Here is a 14,500-nt window from a genome sequence, read left to right on the forward strand (position 1 = left end):
CCAATTAATGACTTTATAGTTGAGATGCTTGCCTCATTATTTTTTTAGAACAACTTTTTTTTCAGGTTATATGGTGCTACCAGTACTGACCACTAGAGTAATGTCCGCTCCATTGAATGACTTTTTTGTTTTGTTTTAGTAAATCAACCAATTGTCATGGAGTTGGGATAACTCAGTGGCACCTTCCTTTGGTTTAGGTATTCTGGTGAAAGACCCATAAAAACAAGCAGAAAATAATTTTGGTTTCCAGGGACCTATCTGTTAAAGAGATAATTAACTATAATACCACTATTTGGGAATTAAAATTAACTTAAAAAAAAATAACATTTGAGCCCTGGCTGGTTTGGCTCAGCAGTTAGAGCTTCAGCCCACAGACCAAAGAGTTGTGGGTTCAAGTCCAGTCAAGGACACATATCTCAGGGTTGTGCAGGAGGCAACCAATCAATGTCTCTCTCCCCTCCCTTCCTCCCACTCTATCTGAAAATCAATGGAAAAATATCCTTGGATGAAGTTTTAAAAAATATATACATAAATAAAAATAAATTTAATGCAGAATCTCTGGAGGAATCTGGCACACTCAGCAAACCAGACAAGTTAAACAAAAGTTTCTGTTTCTTTCGAAATGCCTAAAATATCAAACTGTTTTCATCTTCAAACTAATTCATTTCCTTGCCTTTGAAAAACCAATTCAAGTTTGAAAGCTTATATTTTTAAAGAAAAGTATACATACCTATTACAAAGCATATTACTAATACCAATGATAAGACTTTATATATATATCTCGTCCTTAATTGAACTGTAAAAAGAAAACAAAATACAATTAGCTAAAATGATCAACATATACAGTTGATCCCCCTTTTTTGCAGCTTCCACATCTGCAATTTACTTCTTTGCTGGAATTTACTTGTGTTCCCAAATCAATGCTCGCGGCACTTTCACGGTCATCCGTGAACGCGTGCAGCAGCATGGGACAGTCTGAGTTGCCTGATGCGCATGTCCCCATGGAGTCTGAGCGAGGCAACACTCTGCCTTCCTGTTTCAGCTCTCAGACTATAAGCAAGTGTTTTATTCATGGTCTTTTTAGTGCCACGTTTTTCACATGATTTTATGTGGTTTTTTGTTGGCAATTTCACTGTTTAAAACGGCCACCAAGCACAGTGCTGAAATGTTGTCTAGTATCCCTAAGCACAGAAAGGCTGTGATGTGCCTTACAAAGAAAATACGTATGTTGGATAAGCTTCATTTTAGGCATGAGTTATAGTACAGCTGGCTGTGAGTTCAATGTTAATGAATCAACAAGAAGTATTAAGTAAGTTGTCTTTAAAATAAAACAAGGTTATGTATTGATATTTTGCCAAAAATGTTGTGACCAGATGCCGGCAGGAGCCTAGCCCTGTATTTCTCCTGGGAGCAATGGTTCAGTATCAGCTAATTGTGTGTTCACAGTGACTTTATAGAACATAACTACCACAAATACAAAAAATCGACTGTATTTCCTTTGCATAGCAAAGGAAACTATCAACAAAACTAATAGGGAAAGATATTTGCCAATAATATATCCAATAAGGAGTTAAAATCCAAAATTTATAAATAACTCATATTACTCAATATAAAAAAATAAACAATCCAATTAAAAATCTATATACTGCCCTGGCCAGTTTGGCTCAGCGGTTAGAGCGTCCGCCTGCAGTCCGGAGAGACCTGGGTTCGGTTCCCGCTAAGGGCATGTACCTCGGTTGCAGTTTGTCCCCGGCCCTGGTTGGTCGTGTGGGTGGCAGCCACTCGATGTGTCCCTTTCACATCGATGTTTCCTTCTCTCTCTCTGCCTCTCTCTCCCTCCCACTCTGTCTGTACAAAAAAAATAATAATAATAATAAAATAAAAATCTATATACTGCCTTGGGTAGTATAGACATTTTAATGATATTCTTTCTACCCATGAACACTGTGTATGCTTCTATTTATTTGTATCTCCTTCAGTTTCTTTCTTCAACATCTTATAATTTTGTGAGTACAGGTCTTTTACCACCTTGGTTAAATTTATTCCTAGGCATTTTTTGGATGCAATTGTAAATGGGATTGTTTTCTTAGTTTCTCTTTCTGATAGTTCATTATTGATGTATAAAAATGCAACCAATTTCTGAATAGTAGTTTTGTATTCTACTACTTGACTGAATTGATTTCAGTTCTAGTAGTTTCTTTCTTTTTGGTGGAATCTTTAGGGTTCTCCACATAAAGTATTATGTCATCTGCAAATAATGACAGTTTTACTTCCTTTCTTCCAATTTGGATGCCTTTTATTTCTTCTTCTTGTCTGACTGCTGTGGCTGGGACTTCAAGTACTATGTTGAATAAGAGTTATGGCAGCAAACATCCCTTTTTTTTTTTCTTTATTGATTTTAGAGAGAGAAAGGAGAGAGAGAGATAGAAATATCAATGAGAGAAAACATCGAATGGCTGCCTCCTACATGTCCCCCACTGGGGATCAGGCCCACAACCCAGGCATGTGTTCTGACTGGGAATCGAACCAACGACCTCTTTGTGCATGGGTTGATGCTCAACCAATGAGCCACACTGGCTGGGCTAGACATCCCTATCTTGTTCCTGATCTTAAATGTTTTTAGCTTTTCCCCTGTTGAGTAGATGTTGGCTGTGGAACTTGTCAGATATGGCCTTTATTATGTTGAGGTATGTTCCCTCTATTTCCATTTTGCTGAGTTTTTAACATAAATGGGCACTGGATTTTATCAAATGCTTTTTCTGTATCTATTGATATGATCATATGATTTTTATCATGCCTTTTGTTTATGTGGTATCATATTAACTGATTTGCGAATATTGTACCAACCTCATATCCCACTTGATCATAGTGTATGATCTTTTTCATGTATTGCTGGATCTGGTTTGCTAATATTTTGTTGAGGATTTTTGCATCTATGTTTATCAAGGATATTGGCCTATAATTTTCTTTCTTTGTACTGTCTTTGCCTGATTTTGGAACCAGGATAATGTTGGCTCCATAAAATGAGCTTGGGAGTCTTCCCTCCTCTTGAATTTTTGGAATAGTTTGAGGATAGGTGTTAGTTCTTCTTTGAATGTTTGGTAAAATTCACCTTGAGCCCTGCCAGTGTGGCTCAGTGGATTGAGCATCATCCCATGGACTGAGAGGTCCCAGTTCAATTCCCAGGCAGGGCACATGCCCAGTTTGTAGGCTCGATCCCCAGTAGGAGGCGTGCAGGAGGCGACCAATAGATCTGTCTCATATTGATATTTCTATCTCTCCCTTCCTCTCTCTCTAAAAAAAATCAATAAAAACATATTTTTAAAAAAAATGTAGAACCTCTATTTATATTTATTATTTATACCATTCTTTAAAAACTTTTGATTTGGTGTATGTTTTAAAATAGTACAAGTTATATCCATTGGGTAGTACGCTATGATAGAAGCATCTATTTTTACCCACCACCCAATCTCTCCTTTTTCTTCAGCAAGAGAATTCCTATTTTAAAAGGGCACATGGCCAGCCAGCTAATAATGACATTTCCCAGACTCCCTCAGCTAGGTGTGGCCATGAACTCAGGGTAGTCAACAAAGGGTACAGCCCAGGCTGGTTTTGCTCAGTGGTTAGAGCGTCAGCCTGCGGTCCAGAGAGACCCGAGTTCAGTTCCCACTAAGGGCATGTACCTCGGTTACAGTTTGTCCCCGGCCCTGGTTGGGTCGTGCGGGTGGCAACCACTCGATGTGTCCCTTTCACGTCGATGTTTCTCTCTCTCCCACTCTATCTGAACAAAAAATGGAAAAATGGCCTCGGGTAAGGATTAAAAAAAGAAAAAGAAAAAGAAAGGGTAAACAGAAGTAATGCATACCATACTGGGTTGACCTTTAAAGGGAACGCGCACTATCCCTCTTTTTCTCTCCTCCCACTTGCTATGAAGCAAGTAGAGATGGGAACCTTGTCTAATTGACTCCAGATAACACAATTGTTAAGCCATAAATACTGTTTCAGTCTATATTTCTAAAAGATAGGTATTATTTGTAAAACAAAACCATGCTATTATTATACCTAAAAAAACTAATTGTTAATATACTCAAATATTCAGCCAGCATTTAAATTTCTACTTTTTTCTGTTTGAATTAAGCTCAGATAAGGTCTATACATTTCAATGAATAAATGTGTCTTAAATCTCTAAGTTTCTCTATCACCTCTCTTTTCCTCCCCTTATAATTTATTGATCGAAGAAACCTGATCCCTGGTCCTGCAGAACTCCCCACAATCTGTACTATTGTTTAATGTGGTATGGTTTTCACTTGCCTATTCCTATAAATCAGCCCAAATTCTTCTTCATTTGATTTATTTTGAAACACAGACTCAGGATGGTGTCATGGGGAAAATCTTCAGAATTCGACTACATTTAAATTCTATCTCCATTACTTAAGTTACCTTGGTGAAGTCACCCCACCTGTTGAACCTGTCTCCTCACTCTTAAAAAAGTAAATAACAACTCCTGTCCAGCCAGTCTAGAATGGTGGTGGTGAGCAGCAAATGCAACAGTATTTGGAAGGGTTTGCTAAAGAGCAGCAGGCTAGTCGATGTGAGTTACTAGGATTTGCTGATAAAGCATTAGAAAGCCTGCATAAAAAATTAACACTTGAACAAGTGAGATCTGGTATTTAAATGTTACAACTTTATGGATTTATATCTGTTATGATGCATGCAGCTCCACAGAAAAGTATTCAAAACCAGCATGAGGGGAAAAAAAGAGACCCTGGATGAGTTTTATTGTTGAAAAGAACCCCTTAGAGCATTAAGTTCAGTTCCAGATTTGAAGAAAATATCTGGTGACTGGAGACCAAAAACAGGAGTATATACATACACACACACACACACACACACACATACACACGTGTGTGTGTGTGTGTGTGTGTGTGTGTGTGTCATGTCAAACTAGTCTGGGATTTAAGGACCTAAGAACTAACTATCTAGCAATATCTCTCAAACTTTCAAAATCTACAATGTAATATGAACAATCATTTGGGGAGGAAATTTTTTAAAAGATAAATCACAATTATTTAATAACAAAAAAGGTTTGTTTTCAAATTCATAACTCTTATTTCACATCAGTGAGAGGGATGTCATGGTGATGATCTTTTCTTCAAGGTATCTACAGGAGAGAACATTTCATGTGAACATTCTATTCTAATGGCAAATATTAAATGGAAACCATGCAAGGACAGGATTCTTGAAAATCTCTTAAAATACTCCATATAATTCTATAGAGGATCTTATTCAGAAATTATTTCCTTCAAGTGTGTGGCCTCCTGGAACACTGGAAGCTTTTCAAGATTTCCACTTGCTTATTCATTCTGTATACAATCAGCCTCTTTCTCCTTGTGGGTTATGTGCACTACACACAGGCCAAAAGCACACTGGTGTTTTCTGCCATTCCCACTGGAAAGCAACTATCTGCTAGCACTTAAATTGTATCTCCACATAGCATGCCTTGGGTAGTATGCAACAGACAACAGATGGAATTAATAAAGGAATGTTTGCTCCAAGCATAACAACTGTCATAAACTTTCCAGTTGGTTCTTAAATCTTCTTGTCAGTTGTGTGACTTGTGCAAATGGTGCCACTTTGAGTGACACCTCTGTGGATCTGGTCTTTTCTGTCTTTAAGGATCAAATCTTTTGGTTACAAATTGGAACTCATCATATGTTTTCTGCAAATATCTGTTTTACCAGAGAAGTCACACTGCTTTGTCCAAAAATGAAACCATAACTTTAATGGCTTCATGTCATTATTTGAAGTTTCAAAAAGTATGATATACTGGAGATGTAGGGGAAATGGCTCACTCATCAAATAAAATTCAAGTTTTTTATGTTCATTGTATTTTTCTGTTTCAGTTGTTTGTTCAGAAAAGAAAATCATCCACAGAATCACCCCATCCCAGCCAAAAAAACCTCACGTTTTCCATTTCCCTGGAAATGCTGTTTGCTATATATAAGTATGATATTATTCTGAATTATAATCAATGCTATAATTCAACTCTTCTTTTATGTCTTAATGAACCACTTTCTTTTTTTTTTTATCCTCACCCGAGGACATTTTCTCATTTTTTTGTTCAGGTAGAGTGGGAGGGAGAGAGAGGAAGAGAGAGAGAAACAGAGAGAGAGAGAAACATCGATGATAAAGGAACACATCGAGTGGCTGCCACCTGCATGACCGACCAGGGCCCAGGACAAACTGCAACCGAGGTACGCGCCCTTAGCGGTCTCTCAGGACCGCAGGTCAACACTCTAACCACTGAGCCAAACCGGCCAGGGCAATGAACCACTTTCTAAACACTGATCCTTTTGTTTGTAAACTGAAAATATAATGTAAAAAAGAGATAATTGTCCAGGCCGGTTTTTCTCAGTGGTTAGAGCGCTGGTCTTTGGACCAATGAGTCGTGGGTTCGATTCCAGTCAAGGTCATGTACCTCGGTTGTGGTTTTCGTCCCTGGCCCTGGTCGGGTCATGCGGTAGGCAACCAATTGATGTGGCTCTATCACACTGATGTTTCTCTCTGTCTCTCTCTCTCTCTCCCTCCCTCCCATTCTATCTGATAATAACTGGAAAAATATCCTCGGGTGAGGAACAAAAAAAAAAGGATAATAACCAATTACAAATGTACTTAAGACTTAAATAACATAAAAAGACCATAGGCCAGATAGCTTGTCATGAGTTTAACTGGGTGTTAGATCAGAAATTTTCAACCTTTAGCATTTCATGGCACACACAAACCAATTACTAAAATTCTGCGGCACACCAAAAAATATATTGTATTTTTTGTCAATCTGACCAAAAAAAAAAAAAGTATAATTTTTATTCATTCACACCAGACAGCTATTGTGTTGGCTGCTAGCATTTTTTGGACAATTTTTGCTCAGTGGTTAGAGCGTCGGCCTGCAGTCCAGAGAGACCCGGGTTCGGTTGCCGCTAAGGGCATGTACCTCGGTTGCAGTTTGTCCCTGGACCGGTTGGGGTTGTGGGGGTGGCGACCACTCGATGTGTCTCTCTCATATCAATATTTCTCTCGCTCTCTTCCTCCCTCTCTCCCTCCTGCTCTATCTGAAGATAAATGCAAAAAAAAAAAAATGTTCTCAGGTGAGGATAAAAAAAAAAAAAAGAATATTATGAAGCAGTATTAAGAGCAAGGGCTCTGGAGCCAGATGGCCTGATTTCAAATCCAGGCTCTTCTACTTAATATTAACTTTGAGCAGGCAACTTAAACTCCCTGTGTCTTGGCTTCTCCCCATAAAAAAAAACAATTACTAGTATCCAACTTATTGGGTTGTGTGAGAATTAATTAACAAATGTATCAGAATGGTGTTTGACACAAAAAGTACTAAAATTATTAGCTTTATATCTCTAATGGGGTGTCTACAAAAATTATAACTCATTTTACATTTCAAATTTGTAAAATGTATATCAGCCACTATACCTGCGGCTTGAAATCCACAAACCACCACTGATGTGTGAACCCCATTGGTATATAGTAACTCTGCAATAGAACATTTAGCTATTTACTCACCACTTGGGACACAGGTTGACAAAACCATTGATGATGTCCTATTGGATTCTTGATTCTCAATAACACACTCTACTTTCTGCGAGAGATCACCCTCCTGAAGATATAACTTGGCCAGTTTGAGCGGAGAAGGAATTCCGAGAAAGCCTTTTCCACATGGTGGAAAAGGGCAACGCCATTCGTATTGTATTTGCTGTCGATGCCTATGGTAACTCTGAGGGATCTCACAGTGGATTTCAATGCTTTCATTAATCAATATACAATGTAGTATCGGAGATGGAAGAGGGTCTGGAAAAAACACGGAATATAAAAAGTAAAATTTAGACTCATCATCTGTAATTTATAAAGAACTCCCAATTTTCTTGTGAGTTTGAAGAGATGAGCAGACCACTTCCTTGGGCACCAACAGGAGAGAAGTCTCTCTTCCTCAAGTCTAATCTGCCTGCCTCATATTCAGAACACACACAGGCCCAAAATCCCTTATCCTCAATCCTGAAAAACACAGATCTTAGACAAAATGGTGGCAAAGTCGTTTTGTTGCAAATTCTCACCTGAATTGACATGAGGATTTATAGTTTTTATTGTTCTCACTAATTTCAAACATTCACTATCACGTTTTACTAAAAACAGTCATGTGCTTGAATATAGGGTGCTCCCCATAACTAAGTCGGGTGCTTCTTAACATACAGAGGAAATAGTTTGTTTCCCTTCCAAAATCTGAAAAATGTTTCATTCCAAACGCTATCTGACTCAAAGGGTTTTGCAAAAGGTACTGTGGGCTGGCCTGCTGATAGGCAGAATAAGGTGTGGCACCTGTCAGAGACCTGCCAGCCTAGAGGCCTCATTCCCAGATGTCCTCTAGGAAGCGCCTCCTGCAGGCTAAGGCAGCCTGGCCCTGCACACCGCGGGCTAAGACACTCATGCCACACTGCACCATCTTACCCTCTAAAATCTTCATGCTGATTTGTCTGTCCCACTTGTCATGTATTTCATTCATATGCCTTCTTGCATCTCTACTTTCCCCCCAAAACTAATCATAAGAGATTTGAGAAAACATGTAAATATATATATAGAATATACAAAGAGAAAAAAAGTCATGGTGTCATTTGGATAATAAAATTTCAATACATTATAAACATCTACTAAAAAGCGAATTACAGCCCTGACAAGTTTGGCCCAGCGGTTAGAGCATCAGCCCACGTATCAAAGAGTTGCGGGTTTGATTTCTGGTCAAGGGCACATACCTCAGTTGCAGGTTCGATCCTCAGCCCTGGTCAGGGTCGTGTGGGAGGCAAACAACCAATATGTCTCTCTCACATCAATATTTCTCTCTCTTTCCCTTCCACTCTATCTAAAAAAAATCAATGGAAAAATGTCTTCAGGTGAGAATTAACAAAAAAAGCAAATTTCAGTAAAGTTCATCAAGATGATGGAATAATATGCTGTCATTTGAATTAATATTTTCTAAGACAAAGAAACACTTAAACTCCGAATAATAATCTAAAAAGGGAAGTGTTCAACTCATCTTTCCCCTCATCTCCTCCAAAACTCTTTCTCACGCAGACACCCAGCCTGCCTCACTAGACACCCAGCCTGCCTCACTAGAGACCTACGACCAACTTTCTGCTTGGGGCCTCCTCAGTTTTTTTGTTGTTTTTTTTATCCTCACCCGAGGACATTTTTCCATTTTTTGTTCAGGTAGAGTGGGAGGGGGAGAGAGGAACAGAGAGAGAGAGAAACATCGATGTGAAAGGAACACATCGAGCGGCCGCCACCCGCACAACCAACCAGGGCCGGGGACAAACTGCAACCGAGGTACACGCCCTTAGCGGGAACCGAACCCAGGTCTCTCAGGACCGCAGGCCGACGCTCTAACCGCTGAGCCAAACCGGCCAGGGCAGGGTCTCCTCAGTTTTTAGGTTTAATCTAGCTCACATAACTTGTTACATGTTGCCATAAAAATTTTCCTTTAGTTAAAAGAAATTTTAGTCCAGCCAGTGTGGCTCAGTGGTTGAGCATCGAGCCATGCACCAAGAGGTCGCCGGTTCAATTCCCAGTCAGGGCACATGCCCAGGTTGTAGCCTGATCCCCAGTGGCGGCCAATCGATGTCCTCTCTCATCGATGTTTCTATCTCTCTCTCTCCCTTTCCCTTTCTCTCTCTCCAAAATCAATACAGAAAAAAAAATTATTTAATAAAAAACTTCAATCTTTTTTAAGCACTGGTAACCTTTCTCCAAATTCAATCTTAAGCAACAGACTATTATTCTCCAAAAGGATAAGGAGTTGCTCTAGTTGACTCAAAAGTGGGAAGCCCAGAGCCCTTGTCCCTTAGCCTCCTCAGGTCCACCCTGCCATCATACCCCCACAGCAGCTCCCAAGGCCCTTCCAGCTAAGAAATGGAGACGACCATTCTAGGGATTGCATGTACTTTGCCTGACTCTGCAACGAGGCTGGGCATTTCTCAGGGGCGGGAAGCCAAACTTCCTACTTCCTTAGACATGTTCTGTAGAAGCATTTCTTAAATATTATTAGGCATAAGAATCACCTGGGGTGTGTGTTAAAAATACATATTCCTGGGCCCCACCATTCCAGGTGATTCTGATGTGGGTGCTCTATGTATTGTTACAGATTCTGGTTTATTGATCTAATTCGGCCATTATTTAGTCTTTCGTCACTTTCTAAACTGAACAGAGGTACATCATGAGCCCCTCAGACTATGAGTCTTTGGAGGGTAAAGACTAGGAAATATTCACCTCTTAACCACAGCACTTGACATAATACAAGCCACATAGTTGGCTCAAGGAGGACAGATGTTGGACAGATGGATAGATGGATAAATTCAGAGAGACAGTGTTCAAATTACTCTCTCCACTCTGTACAATGTCAATTCTTCAATAGCTCACCTCCACAAAGGAATGGTATGGTGGCTATGAGCATACACTGGCTTGGTTCATATCCCATTCTAAGAACCACTTGACCTTGGGCAAGTTATTTAATCCCCTGTGCCTATGTTTTCTGTCCTGTACATTAAGAAAACAAATACTGCCCTGGCCGGTTTGGCTCAGCGGTTAAAGTGTCGGCCTGCGGTCCTGAGAGACCCGGGTTCGGTTCCCGCTAAGGGCATGTACCTCAGTTGCAGTTTGTCCCCGGCTCTGGTCAGTCGTGCGGGTGGCAGCCACTTGATGTGTTCCTTTCACATCGATGTTTCTCTCTCTCTCTTTGTTCCTCTCTCTCCCTCCCACTCTACCTGAACAAAAAATGGAAAAATGTCCTCGGGTGAGGATAAAAAAAAAAGAAAAGAAAACAAATACTATCCACCCTACATGACTGTGATGAGGATGAAATGAGTTGATAATAATTCTTACATGCATCACACTGTAATCATTATTACAGTGCCTGACACAGTATAAGTGCTTAATGAATGCTAGCTATCATGGAGCTCGAGGCTAGCAAGGTGAAGCTCCCCAGGAGGGTGTGTGATACAATGAGAAGAGTCACTGACCAGGAGCTGGGAGGTGTGAGCATTAGCCCCAGCTTGCTATGTGACCTTGGACCACAGTTTTTTTCTTTATTGATTTTAGAGAGAAAGGAAGGGAGAGGGAGAGAGAGAGATAGAAACATCGAAGAGAGAACATCAATTGGCTGCCTCCTGCATGCCCCCCACTGGGGATTTGGCCGACAACTTGGGCATGTGCCCTGATCGGGAACTGAACTGGCAACCTGCTGGTACATGGGTTGATGCTCAACCACTGAGCCAAAGCAGCCGAGCTAAACCACAGCTCTTGTAGGAGGCTGCAAGACTTTAGAGAAATCATCCAGCCCAGGCTCCTGATCTGTACAAATGGGAAACCCATTGCTAAGTCTGTCTCATTTTAATCTGTAAAAGGGAATAGAATACTTTATAAGGTCAATGTAAAGGGCAAGTGGGATATGAAAATGCTGTGAGGGGAGACACATGGAAGTGCCAGTATTCTCTCCTATGTTGTTAGAGCCCACTTAGCTCTACAGAAGCTCTTCCTGGTGGTCTCATTATACCGCAAGAAGTATGCAAACCCTTCTGCAGCTTCTGGGTCAGACCTTCTGCACCTTAAATCTTTCTGTCTGTAACCTTCCCTACTCTCTCATTGACAGGGGACTTGTAATTATACCTAACAGATTAGTTACATCTATACGTTAAGCAGCATTAAACTGACCAGAAGTGTGCCTACACCATCCCTTAAGATAAATTTCTTTTTGTAATTTTTTTATTAATTTATTTTTGTTACAAATGTTTCTCCCTTTTTTCCCCATTGACACTCTCCTCCCCTACCCCCCACCCCATCCCCAGCTTTGTTGTCCGTGTCCATTGGTTATGCGTACATGCATATAAGTTCTGTGGTTTATCTCTTCCTCCCCACCCCACCCCTTCTTCTGAGGGTTGTCAGTCTGTATCCTACTTCCACGTCTCTGGGCCTACCCCATTCCTCAGACTGTTATGTTCATTATATTCCACAAATAAGTGAGATCATGTGATATTTGTCTTTCTCTGCTTGGCTTGTTTTGCTTAGGATAACACTCTCCAGGTCCCTCCATGTCATTTCAAAGGATAAGAAATCATTCTTTCTTACAGCTGCATAGTACTCCATTGTGTATATGTACCACAGCTTTTTTATCCATTCATCTACTGATGGACACTTGGGCCCCTAAGATAACTTAATTAGTCACTTTATAATTAGTTAATCCAGTCCACCACTCTGTAAGAAATGAGATTTTCTTATACATATCAGAGGGCATTTATATATTTTTATATAAATATAGAATTTTAATAAAAAGTTATATACCAGTTAAGACCAACTAAAGATAGAACAGTTAATTCTGCTTACATGAACATTACCAACGCAACAAAGGTCGTAAGGGGATTCAAAAGAACTAATAAACAATATTCGTGAAAATTTTAAGGGGACTTTGAAGGAAACGGAAAGCAGACAGCAACTTATACATAGAAGGAAGAGGTGCCAGGAAATCCCCTCTACTAGAATACCCCTTCTGAAAATCTTCCGTTAGGTCTGGTGTCTCCGGAAGAACAATACCAAGTCACTTAAGTGTAACTAAACACACCCTCGAAAATGTATGACTTCCCCATTTCTAAAAAATAAAAGTATGACCAATCGTTCTGTCATTCAGATATGAAACCTTGAATCATTTATACCAAAATCTAAATATTGTTAACTCTTTCTTGATACATCCTCTGATTCATTCTTTTTCAAACATCTACTACCAACCCCTCTTCTTTCTACCTGAATGGTCACAATAGCTTCTAACCTGTGACTCTTTTCCTTAACACACTATAAATACCTACCATCTGATTAATCTTCCAAAAATATATTTCATCAAGTCACATCACTGCTCCAGTATTGGATACAGTGGTTCCTCATTGCCACAGGCTAAAATCCAGATTCCCAAAGCAGGACTTGAAATCCCACATTTAATACTGTGAAGATCAACTGCCTCCTCATGGAAACTCACCTCCTCTGCAGGCTTTCACTAAACTTCCTAAGGGCTATCAGCGTCAGCACAGCCCAGGAAATGCACTTCAAATAGAAGGGATGGAGGGATCAGAATTACTGGTAATGACAAATTCTAGGTTATATCCATGGGGAGCCATAAGGAGAGGAGGACAAGATCATTACAGGAGAGGACAGCAAGGTCTGAGAAATTGAGACATTAAAAAGAACTTTTATTTAAATATTACAATCACCAAGAATTATGACAGCAGGAACATCAGAAATAGTACAAATGAGCCCTGGCCGGTTTGGCTCAGCGGTTAGAGCATCGGCCTGCGGTCCTGAGAGACCCAGTTCGGTTCCCGCTAAGGGCGTGTACCTTGGTTGCAGTTTGTCCCCGGCCCTGGTCGGTTGTGCGGGTGGCAGCCACTCGATGTGTTCCTTTCGCATCGATGTTTCTCTCTCTCTCTCTGTTCCTCTCTCTCCCTCCCACTCTACCTGAACAAAAAATGGAAGGATGTCCTCGGGTGAGGATTAAAAAAAAAAGAAATAGAACAAATGAATCAGGCACTAAAATGATCAAGAAAAATTGGGGTGATGTTCATTGTAGCATGATGTACAATAGCCAAGACATGGAAACAACCTAACTGTCCATCAAAGGATGAATGTATAAAAAAGCTATGGTACAGCCCTGGCCGGTTTGGCTCAGCGGTTAGAGCGTCGGCCTACGGTCCTGAGAGACCTGGGTTCGGTTCCCGCTAAGGGCATGTACCTCGGTTGCAGTTTGTCCCCGGCCCTGGTCGGTCGTGCGGGTGGCAGCCACTCGATGTGTCCCTTTCACATCGATGTTTCTCTCTCTCTCTCTGTTCCCTCTCTCCCTCCCACTCTACCTGAACAAAAAGATGGGAAAATGTCCTCAGGTGAGGATTAAAAAAAAAAAAGCTATGGTACAGACTGGCTCGTTTGGCTTAATGGTTAGAGCGTTGGCCTACAGACCAAAGAATCGCAGGTTCAATTCTGGTTGAGGGCACATACCTCAGTTGCAGTTTAGTCCCCAGCCCTGGTAGGGGTCGTGAGGGAGGCAATCAATTGATGTGTCCCTCACATCGATGTTTCTCTTTGTCTCTCTCCCCAAACTCTTCTCTCTCTTCCCCAGCCCTCCTCCCCTCCCGCTCTATCTAAAGATAAATGGAAAAATATCCTTGGGTGAGGATTTAAAAAAAATAAGTTCTCAACTCAAGAATAAAAATTTTAATCCTTTTTTCTTCTCCTCTCTTTTCTCCTTATTGTCTCTATATGAGAAGTTAGGTGTTAGCTGAACCTAATGTGGTAATCCACAATGTGTGTACAATAAACCATCACGCTGTATACCTGAAACTTATATAGTGATGTATGTCAATTACTTCTCAATAAAATGGAAGCAAACAAACAAACATCAGGGTGTACC

At 40.4% G+C, this 14,500-nt stretch overlaps 1 protein-coding gene across 3 annotated transcripts in view; it reads right to left on the reverse strand.

Moving 5' to 3' along the window:
- The window catches only part of CD58 (CD58 molecule), a 52,316-nt gene that overhangs the window by 5,704 nt on the left and 32,112 nt on the right, over positions 1–14,500 (reverse strand). For all 3 annotated transcript variants that reach the window (XR_004960987.1, XR_004960988.1, XM_036273691.1), the window contains exons 3-4: positions 7,573–7,857; positions 731–796 (exon numbers count right to left, since the gene is read on the reverse strand). Coding sequence is in view for 1 of the 3 variants with exons in the window: in XM_036273691.1 (XP_036129584.1) it covers positions 731–796; positions 7,573–7,857 (351 nt within the window). In the remaining 2 variants the exon portion in view is untranslated. The remainder of the gene's footprint in view (positions 1–730; positions 797–7,572; positions 7,858–14,500) is intronic.

Source organism: Molossus molossus, unplaced genomic scaffold (assembly GCF_014108415.1).
Source record: "Molossus molossus isolate mMolMol1 unplaced genomic scaffold, mMolMol1.p scaffold_m16_p_20, whole genome shotgun sequence".
Taxonomy (NCBI): Eukaryota; Metazoa; Chordata; class Mammalia; order Chiroptera; family Molossidae; genus Molossus; species Molossus molossus.